A 21530-nucleotide genomic window follows, 5' to 3' on the forward strand; every position below is an offset into this window, starting at 1 on the left:
CCTATCTAGAAAGTCCCTTACGCCCAGCGGTTTGTTTCCATGGTCACTCTAAATGCCACCAGTGTGACAGTCAAGAGGATCTATCAAAGTAGGTGAACATGTTTGACCTCTGGTCAGCGTGCAGAGATTGCCTCTGTGAAGGAGAGCACTATCCGGTCCAGGCAGGCTGGATTGGCACATGCTTGGCTGGGGTCTGGGATGTCTGCTGCACAGATCTTTGCAGACCAACTCCAGCCTGTTCGAAGGGGTAGATTCAGCCCAGGCTTAGAGTAATTTGGCCCCACCCCCCCACCCCACCCCCCCCACCCCGGGGAACCTCTGATGTCTTAGCCAGTGCCCTTTCTGACCCCATCACTCATTCAGCTTCGCTGTGTGCTTGCCCGCCAGATTGAAGGGACCCAGAAACTGCTCAACAAAGACCTGGCAGAGCTCATCAACAAGATGAGGTTGGCTCAGCAGAACGCCGTGACATCCCTGAGTGAGGACTGCAAGAGGCAGATGCTCACAGCGTCCCACACCCTGGCCGTGGATGCCAAGAACCTCCTGGATGCCGTGGACCAAGCCAAGGTTCTAGCTAACCTGGCCCACCCACCTGCAGAGTGATGGAGGGAGGGGCCACCTGCCTGCATCTTCTGCCCCCACTTGTCATGGCGTACCTTTCCTGCCTTGCCTTTGGTTATCGGTCCTTCTAGGGAAGGCTGAGCAGAGTCCTCCCCTCGCCACTTTGCACGATGCCCCCTTCCCCAACCCACCCCCCCAGACTGTGCTACTTGGGCTGCATCTGGACAGAGGGGACTCTGGGCACAAACACAGGGTGGGGTGATGTAGTTCATTGGGGTGCTACTTCCAGCCACTCCCTTTTACCCCAGCCTGGGTTGCTGGAGCATCGCTGGGGTTACGACTGTGCCCCTACCAGCCAAAATGGCTTTCTGCATGGACATTTGAGAGCCAGTATTTCCTTCCTCTTCAGCCCTCAGGGACCCCTGATATAGAGGGGACAGAGAGGGGCTTTATTTGCAGAGAGGCTGGTGAGATGAGGGCTGGGCCTGGCTCTCTTGTACAGTGTACATTGGAATTTATTTAATGTGAGTTTAGCCTGGATAGCCAGCCGTGGGCTGTATTCCAGGATCAAGCCAATCCAGCCACAGGGCTCTGTGTTTTTATGACACCGAGCACCACGGGGAAGAAGCAGAGAGTCGGAGGTCAGAACGGGACTTTGTGCCCTTCCTGCATTTCTCTTCTCCCTCTTTTCTTCTCCCCTCTTTTCTTACTCCTTTCTCTCCCCTCCCTTTTCACATCTGCTCCTTTCCTTTCTCATGTTTGTGGAGAAGATCCATTTACTTTCCTTCTTTTTGATCTGTGGTTGAATTAAAATTCATTCCATTTGCTTTGTGGTTAGCTTGGCTGTATCATTCATTGGATCTGCTCTTTGTGGGAGGAAGTTGACCCGGAACCATAGCCCTGGAAGAATCAGCTATATCCCTGCCCAGTACAGAAGAAGAGCTGACTGATGCCAATGAGAAGTGGGGGGAGGGGGTACAGCCCTTTGCCCCCTGTGGGCAGTAGCAACACGGTATCCAAAAGGCAGCTTTCCAGGAAGTAATTCCTTCTGTGGGACATTCCTTTCCTGACTGTCCCTGAACCACCTAGGCAGGACAGCTGAGGTGCCTGACATAAAGACACGACACTCTGGACAGCAGATTTGTTTCACTGTTTTGTTTCCATGCAAGGAGAATGGGGTGTGTGAATGGTGGGATAGACATCTCCCCATCAGGAAATCGTGTCTCTGGGTTTGGAATACAAGGAGGGGAGATGCAAACTGCAGCCCCTGGAGGGAGAGGAAGCCAAGACCTGAACTGGTGACTGAGTGGGGTCTCATGAGAACTTGTAGTAGGGTGTCCAGGTGAGGCCTCTCATAAGCGAGTTTCCCCTAGGTCTGTTGAGGTGCAGTGTGTGGGGTTCAGAGGGAAAGCACCCTAAGACAGAGAAACCAGAAGCTTGCCCTACTTGGCTTCCTTGGTCTCTATATTTGTAAGTGATCCCAAATCTCACTGCTGTTAGCTTCTGGGATCTGGCTCCTCAGAGACTGGACAGTGTTCTAAGAGGCCAGATCCCCTGGGCCCCTATGCACTGAGGGGTCTTGGAATATTACAAGGTCAAGAACAAGCTGCACAGAATAGTTCAGAGCAGGCTAGCCACCTGATGGAGCCCTGGGAAGGCTGGGGGAGAAACCTCCTCAAAGCTGTTGATGTTATGTAGCTGTTCTGGAGGCCAAAGCAACCCAGCTTGTGTCTTTCTCCTACTCAGAATGAATGGTCCAGGTGCTGAGCTCTCTCACCCAGCATGGGGCTGGGCTGGAGAGAATAGCACAAGCCGAGACTCTGCCGCCCCCAAGGAGCACACAGATGAAAGAGCTTGAAGCAAAGATCTCAGTGCCTGTACAAAGCATGCTGACAGAGCAGGGAATCTGGGACCAGGGCCTGTGGGTGGACAGAGGGGTGCCAACAGTGAAGACTGCCACTTGATGACCTGAAGGTGGCCCTGATGCCTGGCAGCAATTACTAGACCTCTTTGCAGTACAGAACAGTGAGACACGATGCTGAGGGCAACCTGGGGGCTCAGGGTGCTTTCAGAAGAACAATGGCCCAGTCATTTGTACCCAAATGTTGCCATTCCTCTGTCCCAAGCATCCACCAGGGCATCCAGAACAGCAGTTCTCAACATTCCTAATATTGTGATACTTTAAAGCAGGCCCTCGGCCGGGTGTGGTGGCACACACCTTTAATCCCAGCACTCAGCAGGCAGAGGCAGGTGGATCACTGTGAGTTCAAGGCCAGCCTGGTCTACAAAGCAAGTCTAGGACAGGCAAGACTAATACAGAGAGACCTTGTCTCAAAAAACCAAACCAAACCAAAACAAAACAAAACCAAAAAACCAAAAACCAAAAGCCAACAAGAAAAACAGGTCCTCATGTTGTGATAACACCCAACGATAAATGTATTTTGTTGCTATCTTGTAAGTGTAATTTTGATACTGTTAGGAACTGAAATACAGATGTCTGATATGCAGGATATCTGATATATGACCATGTGAAAGGGGTTTGACCCACAACACAGGTTGAGAGCCACTGGTCTAGACCTTTCTTTGTGCCCTTCTCCCTCCAGAAGTATCCTTATCCCTCTGATATTTCCTCACAACGCACATAGAGACAGGTTCAGAGAAAACTGAGAACTTCTTCCTAGGCCTGGATTGAAGATACCACATCGCCCGCCCCCATAGCAGGTGGTTACCAGCTCTGACGCTCTGACTCCAAAGTGTTGTCCAGAATTCTCCCACACCAGGCATTCCCTTTGTCCCCGTGTACCTACCTTTGAGCCCTGTTCTATTTCTCTTTGCCCTGGCCTGACCCCTCCACCTCTTTGTTTGACCCTTCTGTCCTATGCAGCTCCTATTGCTCTTTCAGGAATAGCTGTTCTCCCTCATGTCCCCGCTATGTTGTCTTCTTCAGCAGAGCAAATGGCTTCACCTTTTCTAGTCCCTCAGCATCCCTAAGTAGGTGTCACGTTGAGAGATCTCGTCACTTGTCACAACAACAGATGTGAAGTCCAGGCTAGTTTGGAGGCCTCATAGCAGCATGGCAGGCAGATGGTATTGGCCCAAAAGAACATTCTAGAGATGGTTCCAGTAAGAGAAGAGCAGAAGACAGTTGTCACAGCCACCTTGGAGCCATCATGAGGGAAGTCAGATCATCCCAGCTAGGAAGGGAGGGAGGAAGAGCCCGATGGTCCCCAGGAAGCAGACGATAATGAACAGCCAGAGGAATATCCGGTCTACCACCATGGCCACATACTTCCAATCCTCCTTCACCTGAAGTTAGAATTGGGCTTACAGTGACAAGAGCCAGGCTTTGGGAAGAGGAAGTGTCCCTCCCATATCCAGCCCCACGGAGGCAGCAGTCACCAGACTACTGAAGGCTTGGGTACCCAAGGTTATCCCAAGCATCATCGAGATGGGTGGACAGAGAACCAGGCTTAGCTTGGGGATGATGTATCCCTGGGATTCCCACTCTGTCTTTCCCTATTTCCGTGTGCTCCCAGGTTCAGGAATCCAGAGGGACACGAGGAGGTGCCAGGATCACCAAGAGGACATGGGTTTTCAAAATCAGAAAAATTCAAATTTGCTCATAGTAATTATATAGCTACTAAATGCTGTGCTGTCTCATACCACCTCCCCACCCACCTAAAGGGGGACAGGAAGAGGCAGGTTGTGGCTCGGGGCACAGTGTGAAAGGACTGGGGCTTCATGGCTCCTCACCCCATAGGCCAGGCCAGAGGACCGAAAATCTTAGACACATTCAAATTAACAATTAATGTTCTTATCTAGTCAATAAGGTAACACAGTAACTCCTCTCTTGGTTGGTAAGGGGATTATCAGGTCCTTAGGGAGGGGAGCCCACCCTGGTTCAGCTGAGAATCTGCAGGGTCTATGAGTGAGTAGGGAAAGTCACAGAATGCCCAGAGCCCAGCTGGACTAGACCCTCTACCACAGGGTAGTGCAGAGGCCAGCGATGCACCGATGCATCGAGCTGATCCATTTGTGTTTCATTTCTGTCCCTACAGAGTGCAGTCTCTCTCTCCCTGCCCTGCCCCTACCTTCTCATGAGAAAGGCTGGCCAGCAAAATCCAAAGCAGAAGGGGACCAGCATCTGAGCTCCCTAGTATCTGCTCACTCTTCCCAACTTAGGTTGAACAGAGTGGGGTAGGCTCTGTGGTATTCTGCCATCAGTCAGGAGTTGACTAAAGAATTGCCTGCCAGCTAGGCTAGTGTTCCTCTCTTGTGATTGCGTCCAGACTCCTTTGACATGAACTGAGGGAGGCTGGTCCTTATAGGAAGGGAAGGGGTTATCCAAGCTGATGGCCTGGGGTGGCATGGTTCCTCGCTAAGCTGGCAGGATCACCCATGGAGGGGCCCCTCCCTCAGCCCAACTCACCGAAGAGTCGGCATCCTCAGACCTCAGGTGGTCAGCAATGTAGTGTACGCCTTCTAGTGCTTTCTGGATCTGAGGTGACAGCAGGATGTCACTATCCTGGGATGGAGCCTTGGCCTCAGGCTCCAGGGCCCTCAGATGCAGGCTGCCATGGCCGTAGAGGACACCCATGGAAGAGCCTGGGAGGCCTTCACACATACATATGTTTTCCCCCTCATCCTCCTCTTCCTCCGTCTCCTCCATCTCTTCAGCATCCATGTTGGTCTCCAGCCAATGATAAGTGGGGCTGAGCTTCAGACGCGGGGAGCCGTGGAGCTCCGTAGGCGGCAGGGGCCGGTTCATCATCAGCCATCGGGGCACCCGGCCGAGCAGGGCTACCCTCACCCAGTTGGGCATGTTGTGGGTGCTGGGGGAGCGGTGGTGTACATTGAGCACGAAGACCGTGATGACGATGGAGAGGGTGACGAAGATCATGGTGAAGAGCAGATACTCGCCGATGAGCGGGATGACCAGCGAGGTGGACGGGATGATCTCCGTGATGAGCAGCAGGAAGACGGTGAGCGAGAGCAGCACGGAGATGCACAGCGTGATCTTCTCCCCGCACTCGGAGGGCAGGTAGAATACGAGCACGGTGAGGCAGGAGATGAGCAGGCACGGGATGATGAGGTTGATGGTGTAGAACAGCGGCAGCCGGCGGATAACAAAGTAGTAGGTGACATCGGGGTAGATCTCGACGCAGCAGTCGTACTTCTTGCTGTTGTAGGTCCCGGTGGCGTTGATAATGGCCCACTCGCCACTCTCCCAGTAGTCCCTCAGGTCCACCGTCTGTTCCATCTGCTCCAGGTCGATCTTGGCCTTGTCGTAGGTCCACGACCCAAACTTCATCTTGCAGTTCTGCTGGTCGAAGGGGAAGAAGGTCACATCGATGCTGCAGGAGCTCTTGTAGATGGCCGGCGGCACCCAGTGCACAGTGCCCGTGGAGAAGAGGTGGGCCTTGGTCATGTGGGTCACCGCGAACTCCCCGTCTGCGCTGGGAGAAGGACACAAGTTGGGATCCTGCATACCTGCCTCCTCCAGGAAGCTGGCAGCAGGGCATCTGGGTAAACAAAGTCACCACTGACTGGCTAAGCAGGGCCATTCATGCAAGGGTGTGAATCTCTCCTGCAGACAGATGTATCGGAGCTGGGTTTTCAAATACCATTGTTTTGTTTGTGGTTTTTTGGTTTTTCGAGACAGGGTTTCTCTGTGTAGCCTTGGCTGTCCTGGACTCACTTTGTAGACCAGGTGGGCCTCGATCTGCCTGTCTCTGCCTCCCAAGTGCTGAGATTAAAGGCATGCACCACCACCACCTGGTTCAAATACCATTGTTTTAATTGTAGAAGTAAAAATTTTAAATAACTAAAAAAAAAAATGTTGCCATTTTGATATTATACTTACATATGTGACTGCTGTAGACTGTACCTCAATTTTGCATATTTTAAAATCATGGAACATTTATAGCCTGATGCTCTACTTTTATCCATTTAGTATGTTGAAGTTTTTGTGAGTTTTGTTGTTGTTGTTTAATGAGACTGGGTCTCACTATGTAGCCCAAGCTGGCCCACAGCTTCCTGGTTGGATTTGAACTTGTGATCCCTCCTTCCTCAGTATCCTGAATTCTGAGGCAACAGGTGTATTCCACCATACCTGACTAGAGTAATGATTTTTGAGTGTTTTGATTTTTTTTTTCACTGTGCAACTGGGGAGCCAGCTCAGGAAGGGGAGGATCCTGGATTTTGCACTCAGAGCTTTTGTTCCTTTCCAGAAGATATTAGCATTTTTACTGGTGAGGAAACTCCCTGTAGTCTGTGCATTTAGCATAGTATGGGGGGGGATGCAGTTTCATCCACCAGGGCCATGCGATCCCTGCCCCTTGGGGAACTACATGAAAATAAGACAAATTCAGATGACATCACCATGCAATAGGGCATTCGGGATGCTCCTGAGACCTGGGGGTTGGGGTGGGGTCCTGACTGGGCTGAACGGGCTTGCTGTGAACGCTTCCGTTTAATAAGGCTTTGGCCTGGGAGACAAGGCCATAAAAGCAGAAGGATTCACAGGAATATGGGAGAGATTGGCAGGAGGACTTTGTAGAAGACTGAGTGGTGCACCCCTCCTCCACCCACCCCCCTCCTGCCCAGGAGTTTATCCTTCTAGTTTTTATGCTTCATCCCCAAATTCCTACATTCAATCCAAACCTGTAGCAATAATTTTGGTCATTTCACATAGCTACCACTAGATGGCAACAGGCTCCCACTTGGGGCAGGAGACCACGTGATTTCATTGACCCTTTGCCTATTAACCTGGAGGAGGGTGTGTGGAGCACACACTGTAAATGCCTGCCGCAGTTCTGATTAACCTTTGTCCTATCAGAAGGACGTCTTGTTGCAGTCAGGTATCAGTGACCAACTCCTTATTGACAGTCTTAGAACTCAGACACGTCTGTCGCTGGGACTTTGCTCCTGATCTATCAGACAGAAGCAAATACTGGAAGGATCCTTAGGTGCCTGCTCAGGGCACTGATCTGGGGCCTGGGGGCTGGGGTAGCATGACACCTGCAGCAGCGGCAATCAGCAGGTGCTTACTGCTTAGACCCCCAGGGGGTTGACTATGCTATCCAAAACTATGTGACTGCCCCCTCCCCCACCACCACACACACACCAAGAACATTCCATACCTATTCATATCTCAAGAAAGTAGCACAGTGTCCCCCAGTGACCTGGTTTAGAAAGTGTGTTAGCAAGAGACACTGCCATGCTTTAAGTGTTAAGGTCCAGACTTCACACGGAACCCTTACCCAAGCCAAAAGGAAAGGACAGGTTTTAGTTTCTTTTATGAGAAACTCCGTATGGTGTGTGTGTGTGTGTGTGTGTGTGTGTGTGTGTGTGTGTGTGTGTGATATGCACATGTGTGGGGGGATGCCAGTGTACATGTGTGCATGTTGGTGTACCTTTGTGTGTGTATGCATGCACATCTGTGTATGTATGTATGAGTGTGTTTATATGCTTGTACGCATGTGTGCATGTATGTGTATGCACATGTGGACGTATGTGTGTCTTTGCATGTGGCATTATGACCACATGTGAGGGGTCCTGGTGCACATGTGTGTGTATTCGTGTAGTGCATGCACATGTGTGTATATGCTAGTGCGCAATTGTGTATGTGTTTATGTGGTGCATGTACATGTGTGTATGTGTGTGGTGTGCATGTATGTGGGCAGTGATAGTGCATATTTGAGTATGAACAGGCCTGAGGTTGCTGTCATGGCTTTCTTTGATCATGCTCCATCTTTATTTCTTGAGATAGGGTCTCAAGAATCTTAAGCTTGCCATTTTGGCTAAACTGGCTAGTGAGCTCTTAGTATCCCCTGCTCCCTAGTGCTAAAATCTGTCTGTCTGTCTGTCTGTCTGTCTGTCTCTCTCTCTCTCTCTCTCTCTCTGTCTGTCTGTCTCTCTCTGCCTGTCTGTCTGTCTGTCTGTCTCTCTCTCTGTCTCTCTCTCTCTCTCTCTCTCTCTCTCTCTCTCTCTCTCTCTCTCTCTCTCACACACACACACACACACACACACACACACACAGTGAGAGAGAGAGAGCCATTCCCAGATTTCCCAGCGTTTACCTTTTATGAGGCTGCTAAAGATGGAGGCTCCGATCTCCTTGCATCGCAAGGACTCTTACTCACTGAGCCATCTCCCCGCCCTAGATGCATTTTAATTAATAACCGGCTTCTTACTTGTTGTAGAGCACAATGTCTGGGATCCAGATCATCTCTGAAGGGACGCGGAGAGAAGTGATGTTGCCGAACTCAGCCGGGTCCCAGCGCAGCTTGTAGTCATTCCATTCCTGCTTAGGGGAATGGTCGCATCAGAGCGCTGCTGCTTGGGGACCTCGGGATGATCGGAAGTGAGCTGTGGGACTCGGGGCTCCCCCAGGTCCCACCCCAGGCAAACCATCTCTGATAACCAGTCGGTTCTGCTCTGATTTGGTATCCAAAATCCCAGAATGCCGGTGCCAGCACATTTGTCATTCTGGCCCTACCTCTGGCCCTTGCTCTGACACTCTCCACCTCATGAATCTGTTATGCAGTCACTCATTCTCAACGCAGGGCCTGCCAGAGCTAGACGGTGAAGCCAGGAGAGTTTCCTGTGACCTTCAAACTCTGCTCTGGAGACCTCCCACCCAGGAGTCCCAACAGGAAGAGAGCTCTAGGTCCCAACGCTACTTCCACCAGAACAGACCCAAGTGTGTTTTAAAGCCAGATTTTGATGGTGTTGTGGTCACATAATTGTTTGCTTTGTTTAATGAGGTTTTATGAAGCCCAAGCTGGCCTCCAACCTATGGGGAAGATAAAATGAACTTTGACCTTCTCCTCCTCAGCCCCTACCTCCCAAGCAGGGGGACTGCCTTAGTGAGCCACCACACTCATTTTATATGGTTCTAGGGAATTAAACCCAGGGCTTCCCAGAATGCACTATACCAAAGAAAGCAACATTCTTCAGCCACCCCCCCCCCCAATTGAATTTTTATTCTTGCTGTAGTCCATCTTTTAGGATTTCAAATTCATAGAACATTTGGGGATGCTTACATCAGATGGGGGCATCTGAACATCATAGGCATATGATAGACAGATGAGTCACCCCTTACAGATGAGGGAAATGGGGTTCCTAGGGGCTTAATAACTTCTCCAGCATCTCAGGCTAGCAGCATCTCAGGCTAGCAGCATCTCAGGCTAGCAGCATCTCAGGCTAGCAGCATCTCAGGCTAGCAGCATCTCAGGCTAGCAGCAGAAGGGCCTGGCTCCACCACAGTGGTCTGTCTTCTCCTCCTACACAAAGCCTGACATGGGTGACCAGGACAATTGTGGTGACCTAGGTTCTAGACCTGCCCTCCTCCCTGTGACATGACTACATGCCTTTCAAAAGTTCCTCTTTACTCTGGTTCATTGGTTCATCTACAGGGATGAGGTTCCACTGACTCCAGAGTGAACATCATCAGAAGCCATTGGCTCAAAGCAGCCCATGGCCCCAAGTGTCTAATTTAGAAGCAGCTACCACACAGCTTGATACCATCCAGGACCCAGTGAACCAGGGATTGAGTGTAGGACACCCACAGTGAGCAAGGGACCTATTTGAATGACTCTGATGTGTCATCATCTTGGTCCTTGTTGCTTTCCTGCATGCTAGCCTCTGAGACAGGGCCAGTCAGGCACCTATGGGCATGGAGTAGGAAGCTGAGGGCAGGGGCTAGCTTCTCTTTCCCATGTTCTTCTGTCATCTCCACTTTAAGACCGTGAGATTATCTGGGCAGACTGGATGGGCAAGGTAAGATCTGGCTCTACTCAGGCCTTAGTCCCTGAGTCTGCCTAACAGCGGCCCACCCCACCCCCCCAGAGCTCCACACTCTGAAGCTCTCCTTCTATGGAAAGATGGCATCATGGTCTCCTCCTGCCTCCAGCTCCTTTACTAACTAGGCCAGTAAAATCAAAATAGGATTAAGGCTGGACCACTATAGGTCCATAAGTGACTACAGCTTCCACTTTCTGTCTCTTGGAACCCTCACTCTGGGAGGCTTGAAGCACCAGGTGAGAATCCATCAGTTCTCAAGCCAAAGACATCCTAAGGAAGGAACCAGAGATGTTCATGGAGGAGACTAGGAGCCCAAACTTCCAGAATCTTCCAGATCCTTCCAAACACCCCTGTAAGGGACAGACATGTAAGGCAGTGGTTCTCAACCTTGCTAATGATGCGACCCTTTAATTCCTCATGTTGTGGTGACCCCAACCATAAAATTATTTCATTGCTACTTCATAGCTATAATTTTGCTACTAATATGAATCACAATGTAAATATTTTTGGAGATAGATGTTTATCAAAGGGAAGCCATTTTAGGCAGCAACAGACTAAGCACGACTGGCCAGGTGCCACCAAGTATCTTGGTCACCATTCAAAGCAGAGAAAGCCATCTGAACGTCAGGTCACAAATGCATGTAATGTGGCAAATGCATCATTGCTTTAAGCTTGTGAACTCTGGGGGTGGGGGGGAAGGCTCATTTGTCAGGCAGCACAGACTCTGAGCCACATGTAGGAGATTAGGCTTGCAGCTCAGCACACCTGGGTGCCCCCTGTCCTGTGATATAGGAGCACTGACTCAGTCAACTGTCCTGCAGGATAGACCTAGGACTATGAAATGCTTGCTTATAGAAAAAGGCCCCTCGGTGCCATGGTGAAAACAACAATAGAATAAGTGAATGGCCTTCTAAGAACCAGCCTTGGAGACAACAGCCTGCGGTACCCACAGCCACCTCACGCCTAAAGTGACTGCTGACCATGGCCCACAAATTCAGCATCTTGCTCCTCTTTGGTCCCTCAATAGTGAGGGTCCTAGAAGGGGCTAGAGGTGGGGGCATGCCTGCTCTCTCCTACAAGGGAAGGCTTACCTGCTTCAGCCAGACATTGGTGGTCATCAATTGATTCTTCTCATCCTGAGATAGCAGAGATATAAGGTAAGAGCAGTTGGGGGGACTGTTGAACCAGCCCTGAAGGCAGCGTGTATATAGGAGGCACTCCGGGGATCCACTCACAGGACACCCAAGCCACCTCTCCTGTCTCAGTCACCAGCACTTAGACTCCTCAGGGTCACCTAGGACATTGTGTGGGAGTGGATTTGGACAAATGTTTTAGAACACCGTCTTCTGACAACCTGTGCTCTTGGGGGCGCCAAGGCTTGGGAAGGAAGGCACCATGGCAACCCAACAAGTAGCTGCATGCTGTGGCCAGGGTGGGCTTTGAGAGCTGGTGGAAGAAGGGCTAAGCTAAACCCAGGGAGGATCATGGGAAGAATCAGGTGGGCATGGCAGCTGATCAAGGGAATGCAGTGTGAAAGGGCAGGCCCACCACGTCTATGAGCTGGGCAATGGATAGTCCGAAGCGCACAATGACCACGTCAGAGGTGTTGGGAACTGGCCGTGCCCAGCGATTGTAGCCTCCAAACAGGTGTTTGAACAGGCGGTCCTCGGCCTGGGTGTGCGAGCCTTGCTGGGACAGCACTGTGGGATAGAAACAGAAAAGAAAAAGAGTTTGCATGATGCCAAGGAGGTGAGCCTGTGGCTTTCTTTCCAGCTCCCATCAAAGCAGAGGCATTCAACACCATGTAGCCTCAGTATAGGGGTGCATATAGGAAGCCCATCTCAAAGCCCATTGTAGAGCCCATAGATTACTGCACTTACCACAGACCCAAGGACACCATGCAAGCAGCAATCACTCTCAGAACCATCACGATTTCAAGTAAAAAGTCAGAGAGTGAGGGGCCACAGCCCAGCAAGAAAGCTCAGACCTAGGAACCAGTCTCAGTCTGAGCCAAAGAGCCCCAAGGGGTATGGGAGTTTGGGGGGATGGCTGAGAGGGGCTTTACCCACAGCTGTGAGCCTGGCTGATGGTGAGAGTTCTTAAATCACTAGCTCTGACCAGTTCTCATCAGCTGGGTAAAGCTCTGCAGAAGCGTCTGCTGGAATTTATGGAGCCTTTCTCACTGTGTTTTGCATAATAGCTTCTCCACTCTAGGGCTTTGCTGCCTGAGCAGGCAAAGAGCCATCTTACAAAAAAAAAAAAAAATCCCCAGCAGCCACTGGGACAGAAAGCAGGGCAATAGCCATAGCAACCACGTGTGTGCCCGCATACTTGCCCCAGCCCGTGTGATGGGCACAAGCATGTGTGTACCCGCATACCTGCCCCAGCCCATGTGATGGGTACATGCTTCCTTCATCCCCACAGCATCTTGAGTGGTCCATGATACTGTTTGCATTTTTCAGACAAGAACACTTGAAGCTTGGAACAGTCAAGGTGACAAAGCTGTTAGTACTAGAGTTGAGACAGCCACCATCTTCATCCTGCGGTACTGGCCACCCAGCCAGTGACCTTAAGTGACCCCTGTAGCCTTGGGGATGAAGCAAGCCAGCCTTCAGGAGAGTCCACCATATGGCCTGTGAGTGCACAGGGGTAAGGAGAATTTCTAGTGGTAGTGGTGGCACCCACTCACCTGCCGGCATCAGAAGGAGACGCCAGAGACAAAGATATATCCAGGACCGGCGAGCAGGATGGGAGGGGGCCATGGCTTCAGAGGGTCTTGGTTTCCCTTGGACCACCAGGAACTGGTTTCTACGAGGCCCTGTTTGTCCTCTGCAAGTGAATAAGCCAAGGGAAGGACCCGTAGGGTCAGGTGGTGTGACATGTAGCCTCCTTGTCTTTCATACTCCATCAAGGTTTGAAAGCTGAGCAAATGGCCATCAACAGGCCTGCCTGGAGCTTGGGGATGCTTGGCCACCCTGCTTCACAAGGGGAGACTGACTTCTCTTTTCTGGGGCCACTCAATTGCTGACAAGCTAACACATGACTGACTAGTGGTCTCCACTCTTCATCTATAAAGTGGGGAGAGCCATACTAGAAATGGTGGCCAGCAGAAGAATGTGGCTACGAGTGACAATGACCCAAAGATGCAGGCAACCAAATCCCATCTGTGATGAGCAACTGAGTGAAGCCTGGCATACCTAAACAATGGGATATAATGCAGGCATCAAAAGGATTCAAGCGCTACTATGACGTATGTGATTGATGGGATGAACATCAAAAACATGCTATGTGACATACTACATGAGTCCATTGATAGGTGCATCCCAGGCCAGGCAAATCTGGAAATATGATACAGGTGAGTGAGTGGAAGATAATGGGGACTGACTAGTGATGATCAATGGGTTGTCTTTGGCAGGGTATGGGGAAGGTTCTAGAATGAGTGGTAATGGTTGCAGAATTCTATGAATATAATAAAAACTGACCAAATAGTGTGTTTTAAATTAGAAATTATACTTCAAAAAAGCTGTTGCTAAAAACACATTCTTGGCTAGTAAGATGTGGCCATCCTCTGTTGACTACGGAACGGTGAACACGGAACTGACGCGTGAAGGTCCTAAGGCTGAGAAAGAGAGAGGCTCATGGTGGTTTAAAATGCTCCACACGGGGGGGGGGGGGGGGTGGGGATGGAGGGAAGAATCATCCTAACCTAACGAATTGTTTTACATAGTGTAGGGGCTCGATCACATGACTACTAAGTATTGCCCTTAAAAGCTCACATATTCAGGGCTGACGGGGTGGCTAAGTCAGTAAAGGGCTTGCCTTGCAAGCACAAGGACCTGAGTTCAAGCCCTAGAACCTATCTAAAAAAGCTAGGTGTAGGGCCATGTACTTGTAATCCTAGCAAAGGAGGGTTGAGACAGGTGACCTCTGGGACTTGCTGGCCACCCAGCTAAGCCTAGTCAGCAAGCTCTGGTCCCAGTGAGAGACTTTGTCTCAAACATGAAATACAATACCTGAAGAACATCTGAGGTTGTCCTCTGGTACCTCTAAACATATGTGTATACATGTGCATCCACATACATGTGCACCTGCACACACATACACACACACACAGAGAGAGAGAGAGAGAGAGAGAGAGAGAGAGAGAGAGAGAGAGAGAGAGAAAGAGAGAGAGAGAGAGACAGAGAGAGAGAGAGAGAGAGAGAGAGAGAGAGAGAGAGAGAGTTTATATATACAAATGTCCACACAGGATAGCTTGTGCATACAGGTTAAAGATAGAACACTGGCTCTTAGCATGAACATGGTGTTTTCCTTTTGACAGTGATGAGAATGTTCTAGGATATTCTGGAATGTTTTGAATGGTGATAGGCACTCCTAAAGCCCTGATTGCCACTAATAGTTAATTTTATATTGTGTGTACTTAACTATGACTTCAAAAATATGTGTAAAAGGATGCTTTAAATATAGAAATGGCTAGATCCATGCAGGAATCAGGAATCAGAAATCAGAATTGTTACCGATGGATCCGTGAAGCTGCTTTTGGTCCTCACCCTCTAATCTACCCTGTCCTGTCCCGATCAGCCAGCAGAGGGTCTAGCATCACCAAGAAGCTGCTGCCTCTCCTCCACACTGTCATCAGTCTGTACTGTGCTCCATACTGCATCCAGGGTCTACAAACATGACTTCAAGTCCTGGCCATGTCACTAACACCATTGAGAGTTCAGCTTATCTGTAGGATCGCTGTGGTCCTCCCAGAGCAGGTCCATAGTCCAGTGAAGCCACAGGGATCTGTGTATAAACCCCAGAACACTGAAGAAGGGCCATGCCCTCAGCTGCTGTGTGGAGCTCAATGCACTGTGACCCAGTGGCAACACATGGTGATTGTCTGTGCCAAGTAGGGAAAGAGTAAGTGGGTTGAGTGCCAACATGTTGCAATGTATGGGGAATATTTACTACTATAATTGACAGCCTCAGGATATGTTCATGGGAAAGGCTCCCCTTGCATCAATTTTCATAAACTACTTCAAGTCATTAAAAGTTGAAAATTTTCTGACCCTTTCCCCACAGCCACATCACATTCAACCTTTCCACCTGGCCAGATCCTGCGTGCACATCCTCCTGTGGTGTCTAGCTCATAAGTGTTGTCCTCACACCACATCAAAGAAACTGCTCTTGGCAACACACAGAGGCCGTCCAGTCCAAGTGACTCATTCACAAGGTAACTCCTGCACCTAAGGCAAGAGCCAAAGGAACAGGGAGTTTGTTGTGAGACTGTGTCTCCCAGAAACGTCAGAAGCTGCACCTGCAAAGTCTCGCCGACATGGCTGCCTAAACGGGAGCTGAACGATGGTGACGACAGTAGATACGCTGACATGGAAGGGGGAGATCCCATGCTGCCTCCCGTACATGAAGAACTTCAGACAGCTGAGGATGCTGAGAGAACCGGAGAATTAGCTGTCCCCAGAGTAGAGCACACATGTTAGTTATCTAGTTCCAAATGGTCAGCCGTGAAACATACACACAATGTCGTTATGCAGAGTAGGCCGGTTGCATTTACGTAATAGGAATGTGTGTGTATATGTGTGTATGTATATGTATATATGTACATATATGTATATAGAGAGAGACATGTATCTATGTTATGTATGTATTAACAACTTCAAAAAAGAGATCACGAATTTGAAAGGCAGCAAGGAGGTGCATGGAAGTGTTTGGAATAAGGAAAGAGAAAACAGGACTGATGTGATGACACTCTAATCTCACCCTGGCCACCCTGACCTTTATGCCTGTGCTACGCTACACACAACCTGACCACACCTTTCTCTGCTTTGCCCTGGTTCTCGTAGAGATGCCTAGCTTTGCCCTAACCCCTTTCTAACTCCCCAGTGATTGCCAAAAGGTGTCAGCTCTGGAAAGCTCTTCCAGAACAGCGCCACCCAGCGGAGAGCAACAGGAAGCAACCCTCACAATCCCCAGCCACCTCTGGGGTGGCAGCAGCCTAATGCTGAGCCTGCTTCCCCAACCCCAGGTCCTTCACCTCCAGCAAAAGTGATCCAGGCCAACCTGTTTTGTTTTGATCCTTTCCTTTTTCTTTCTCCTGTGAGCCTGCAGCCATGTGCTGTCTCTGGTGTTAGAGGCATTTTTACTTCTTTGACACTTTTTCTACAGTTCCCAAGTTTCCTACCATAAGTATAATACACAAATGACTTTTTAGTATGCAGCAACATCAATTGTGTGCTTTACATGTGCTCCTCCAGCCTCAAAGGTACAGACTCACTCAAAATCCACCTAGAATTTAGATTCCATTATGCCTGAACGGATATAAGCGATCGGTGTGAATTGTGTGATGGGAGGAATAACCCTGCCCCCCAACACACATGATAATCGAAGCACTGTCTGTGCAGACAGTGAAGACCACAGAGCCTTAACAAGAAAGATCCCGACCTTTGCTGGGACAGGGATGGACCATGAGTACATTATACTAACTGAAAAAAGACTGACACAAAGGGGCAAACACTGTGTAACTGCACTTCTAGGAGGGGGCACCTGGAGGCATCAGATTCCCAGAGACAGAACTTAAGAGTCGGGTTGGGGTGAGGAGGTAGAGTGTCAACTCAGGCAGACCCAATGGTTCTGGTGACAGAGGTGATGGCAGGACAGCACGTTGCCCGTACCTGTCTTTTAGCACAGTAGAAATAGTACAACTGAGTGCATCTGTAATCTCATTAGGTTTAAGACAGCTGAGCTCTCACGTGCCTCCGAAACTCGGGCAGAGGTGGCAGAAGCTGGAAAGAGCAGACAGGTAAGGGCATGCAGTGCCCCCACCCCATTGTCAGCAAGCACAGCAATGGATGTTGCTGCATACTAAAGAGAGCCATGTGGACGACAGAGAAGAACCATAAGAAAAAACAATTCTAGATAACTCGCTAGTCGTGTGCACCCTGGTATGATTCCTAACATATTCATTTGTCTCTTTGTTGGGTCCGAGACATGTAGGGACGCCCCTATCTCCCCCAACCTCTCTTTCAGCCTTTAAACAGCTATCCATCTGATTCTGTGCAAACACCCAAGAAAGACTTTAACTAGGTTAAGCGGAAAGATCTGGCTTAGTGGCTTGTCTTTTGCCTCTCTTTCCTTCTCTCATTCTCCCTATCCTGGGGGACCTTAAGGCTAGCAAGCCTTCAAATGTACCTGCCTGTGTGAGTGGCTTAAGCCTCCTTTCCACTGCCATAACCAGCCAGGGGTTACAAAGAGGCATTACAAAACCCAGTTCCTGGGACTGGAGAGATGGCTCAGTGGCTAATACCTCGCTCTGGGAACTGAACTCACCCACACCAGGCAGATTACAATGGCTTTTTATCCTAGTTATATAACCTAGTTATATAGTTCCCTAGTTCCAGGGATCTGATTTTTTTTTCTGGCTGCCATGGGCACCAGACATGTGCATGGTGCATAGACATGTGTGCCTGGAAAACAGTTGTACACAGAAAATAATAATTTAAAAAATTAAAAACCTCAGTTCCTTATATTCAGCATCCCATGGGCATGAAGACACACTGTTCTGTTCTCATGCTGGGAAACAGGCTGGGTAGGTGCCAGAAAGGACCATTCCAAGGTCTGTCTCCATGTTAACTCTTAGAAGGTCTTTCGGAGTACAGTTTGCATTGACAGCCCTCCCTCATGTTTACAAGGCACTTTGGTACTCTTGCCCTCATGAGGGCTTACATCACCCCTGGGAGGGTCTGGAGGAAAAACATTAATGTCTCCTATGTGTAACTGAGAAATTGAAAGAGTTACCCTCATTCACAGAGCTCAAAAGTGATTAAAAAAAAAAAACTGGGGCAAACTCAAGCCCTCTGCTTCTAAATTACATGGTGTTAGCATCAACTCCGTGGGTAACTGTGCTGGAGCTCAGTCAATACTTGGCAGTGTTCTAGAAAACACTGACACTATGACCATCATTGCCAAACTACAATCAAGACTGGCGTCTGCGAGAGACAAGGTGTGCACCCTCAAGCTGGGCTCACCTGGGTCTGCAGGCCAGTGACTTCTCCTTTCAAGCAATACCATGGCTGTAGATTCTACAGTTACATACGTACAGTCTGAGTGTATCACAGGGAATAAAGACTTGTTCCCTCCTACTGAGGCAGGGATGCAGGCATGTTGAAGTTGTACTGTTTAGGGATCCAGGGAGAGACGTCTACTAAGGGCTGTCTGGAGCGATGTATAAATGAGATACAATTGGCTCCAGAGGATGTGTTTGAATTGCTTCAGGTTTCCACCTTCTGCAATTAGCCCACTGTGATCATTTCATTAATTTGTCACCGGAAACCAAAGGACAAACGGTTGCCGGTAATCAGCGGTAATTAAGAGTAACCTTCCACCTCTGGATACAAAGACTTCAAGTGAAAGCTCTGGACCCTGAACTCCAGCACCACAGATTAGCAGTTCTGGGAAAAGGATGACAGCGGAGCGATGTCACTATTGTTAAGTCTGGGTAAATGAGGTATATGCAGACAAACACACAAACAAAAACTATGCAGCCTGTAAAGGGCTCAGATGTGCACGTGCCCCTCAGGGTGATGCTCACCAGGGTCTAGCACACCCTCCACAGCCCCGCCACTCATGACAGCCTGTGCTCATCTGTCTCCCTAGGTCCAATTCCACTGACACCAGTGTAGCTGGGACCCTCATCCCTGTGCATCTTTCTGCTCAGCTGCTTCTCTGATGCTCACTCACCAGAACACAGTTTACTCTTTATGGAAGCATTGCCTCCCCCTGCCCCCAAATGTGCTTCCATCCCCTCCTGACTGCCATCCTGGAACCCTCTCATCCCACACCCCACTGGCAGTCCTAGTTCCTCACCTGAAAGACCCCCAGATTAGAGGCAATGAGACTTGATTGTCTGTTTTTTTCCCCAAATTACACTCGCTGACATGCTCCTGAGATGAGGAGCTCACCCTCTGCTTCCATGACCTGCTCATCGCAGGAGCTTAACCTCTCAAGGTCAGGAAGAATCTTGAAGGTCACGTGCCTTCATTTAGCTGAGGCAGGACCTTGTCTACTAACTCCAGCCTTGACCCACACAAGCCATGGGGGGCTCGCATCCTTCCAAGTCAGTAGGTCCTATAAATGTCTGTTAGTCTAATTCATGTAAGTGTGTAGAGCAAATGAATACATAAATGGACAAGAGAATGGTGGTGATAAGGACCTGGAAGCAGACACTATTACAAGACAGAAGCATCCACAGCCACCCAGAAGTGGTACTTTCACGGCATTCTGAAGAGGGTCTAACAGCGTGGACCAGGAGGCTGAGTTTTGCCCAGGAGCAGGTGACTGCCAGCATTCTGACATGACCATTTCCTAAGTGCTCACAAGCTGCTAACTTCCTTCGGAGATCACACCCACAGTCTCCCCAAACATGCTCAGCACCTCTAGTCTAAGCCTCAGGAATAACTCGCTTACTTACCTGTGGTCATAGAAGAAGACAGGGCACTCAAGGGATGCGAGGAGCCAGGCGGCTGGGAAACCAGGAGTAGCTGATGAGGGTCCCTTGGAAGCAGAGTGACAGGTGCAGAATGGAGCTCAGTCCCCTCAGCGCATGGTTGCTCAGATGCAGAAACTAGAAGGTTTGGGAGGCACTTTTGGGATGAGGGACTCAGGCTAGCTTCTCCTGGGGGTGGGTGGCCGAGTTCAACAGAGTGGTCAGTTTTCCTGGGGCTGTGCAGGAAACAGGAGACAGAGGTGGCTTCACATAGGTGCCACTGAAGAGTACAGCTTCTGCAGACTGTGCTCTCATAGTGTGCGCCCTCTCTCCTCTCTCTCTCTCTCTCTCTCTCTCTCTCTCTCTCTCTCTCTCTCTCTCTCTCTCTCTCACACACACACACACACACACACACACACACACACACACACACTGGGAGGAGGAGTCTCTGACTATTCGCTTTGTGTCCAGCACAGACAGATGCGGCTCTGGCTTCTGTTCAGCCAATTACTACGATGGCTTGCTCCCAGCTCTGAAGGACCCTAGGCTCCCAGGGCTGTCACCTGGAGTGTCCTTGGAACCCTAAGCACACCCCAGATGAGGTCCGCTAGGATTGTGGGACTATCTGTCACAACAATGTACAGTCGTCAGCAAAATATGAGTGAGCCCTGGAACACGCAGCTGACAGTTGGCTCCGTCCTTTCTCACCTGCTCCAACTACTGTCTGAGGGTGCCAGGGACAGGACCCTGCCTGCTTTGGTGCCAGATCTGTCTACTCCTTACCCTTCTTACAGGTGACACCAATGTCTGTCTTCGAGAGATGCCAGGCTGTCATGCTCCAAATCTACAAGCTAACCTTTACACTTTGCAGTTTGTCACAGCCAGCGTTGTGCACCTGCTTGCCTATAGTCTCTGTGACAGCCCCAGCATTTAGCTGCCCCAGGCTTTCTCCTGCCTATTTCTCTTCTTCCTTAACTGCCCTTCCCCACCCCACCCCCAACCCCTCCCATCCCAGCAATTCCAAGCTGTGCCTCCCCATTCAACTCCCACTGCTGAGGTGGATTTCCAGTTCTGCTCGGTCATGGCTTTGTGACCTCAGGCAAGTCTCAAAAAGCGTCCTTGCTTCAGTTTCCTCACAAGCAAGAGGAGGGTGTGAACGATGGTGGCCACCCATTGGCTTTCTATGAGGAGTCCGTGGGTCCATCTGTACGCTCTATGAACTGCTTCCACCAGCGAGAGTGTCTGTGATGTTTGTACAAACACAAACATTTGTAGGCGCTGCACTTATTGATGAGCATTTGATTGCTAAAAATCATGAAACACTATATTCTCACTAACCACGATTAAACATGTTACCAAGGCATCTTGGCAGATACAAAAATGAACCAAGCAACACTGATTCTTCATCTGGAAACAGGAAGATAAAAAGGAGAGAGGGAAGAAATAAGCAGAGATGGAGGGAAGGAGGAAGCAAAGAGGAAAGAGGGGAAGGGAGGAGGAAAAGGAAGTATCAGATTATATCTGTAATCCTTGGCTATCAGCAATAGAAACAACCACCATTTCAATAAGGTAGAAGAGAAAGCCGAAGGGCAGCGTGTAGTAGCACTTACAGAACCGGAGGGCCTGCTTGGAGGCCAGGTGGGAACAGGGAGGCCTCAGCTCCACTTCAGCCCAGAGC

The 21530-nt window shown here is 49.8% G+C and overlaps 2 protein-coding genes across 5 annotated transcripts in view; one reads left to right on the forward strand and one right to left on the reverse strand.

Annotated features, from left to right (window-relative positions):
- PTK2B (protein tyrosine kinase 2 beta) overlaps positions 1–1398 on the forward strand; it is a 121032-nt gene extending 119634 nt beyond the window's left edge. For all 4 annotated transcript variants that reach the window (XM_084767177.1, XM_084767174.1, XM_084767175.1 and 1 more), the window contains one exon: positions 388–1398. In XM_084767177.1, coding sequence (XP_084623303.1) covers positions 388–603 — 216 coding nt within the window. In that variant the 3' untranslated portion in view covers positions 604–1398. The remainder of the gene's footprint in view (positions 1–387) is intronic.
- Positions 1246–19895, reverse strand: CHRNA2 (cholinergic receptor nicotinic alpha 2 subunit). Its single transcript, XM_084767178.1, has 7 exons — positions 19838–19895; positions 13058–13197; positions 11917–12068; positions 11460–11504; positions 8757–8866; positions 4991–6017; positions 1246–3867 (listed from the first exon to the last, which is right to left on the reverse strand). Exons 2-7 carry the CDS (start codon positions 13128–13130, stop codon positions 3742–3744), a joined length of 1533 nt encoding a protein of 510 aa, XP_084623304.1. The 5' UTR covers positions 13131–13197; positions 19838–19895; the 3' UTR covers positions 1246–3741.
- Positions 19896–21530: the final 1635 nt, after the last annotated feature.

Source organism: Acomys minous (assembly GCF_964271855.1).
Source record: "Acomys minous genome assembly, chromosome: 18".
Lineage (NCBI taxonomy): Eukaryota > Metazoa > Chordata > Mammalia > Rodentia > Muridae > Acomys > Acomys minous.

Coding starts and splice junctions, on each gene's coding strand:
- CHRNA2 (XM_084767178.1), bottom strand. CDS start 13,130: ATGGCCCCCTCCCATCCTGCTCGCCGGTCCTGGATATATCTTTGTCTC. Junction 12,069..13,057: donor TCTCCTTCTGATGCCGGCAG/GTGAGTGGGTGC, acceptor TCTATCCCACAG/TGCTGTCCCAGCAAGGCTCG. Junction 3,868..4,990: donor CTGAGGATGCCGACTCTTCG/GTGAGTTGGGCT, acceptor TTCTAACTTCAG/GTGAAGGAGGATTGGAAGTA.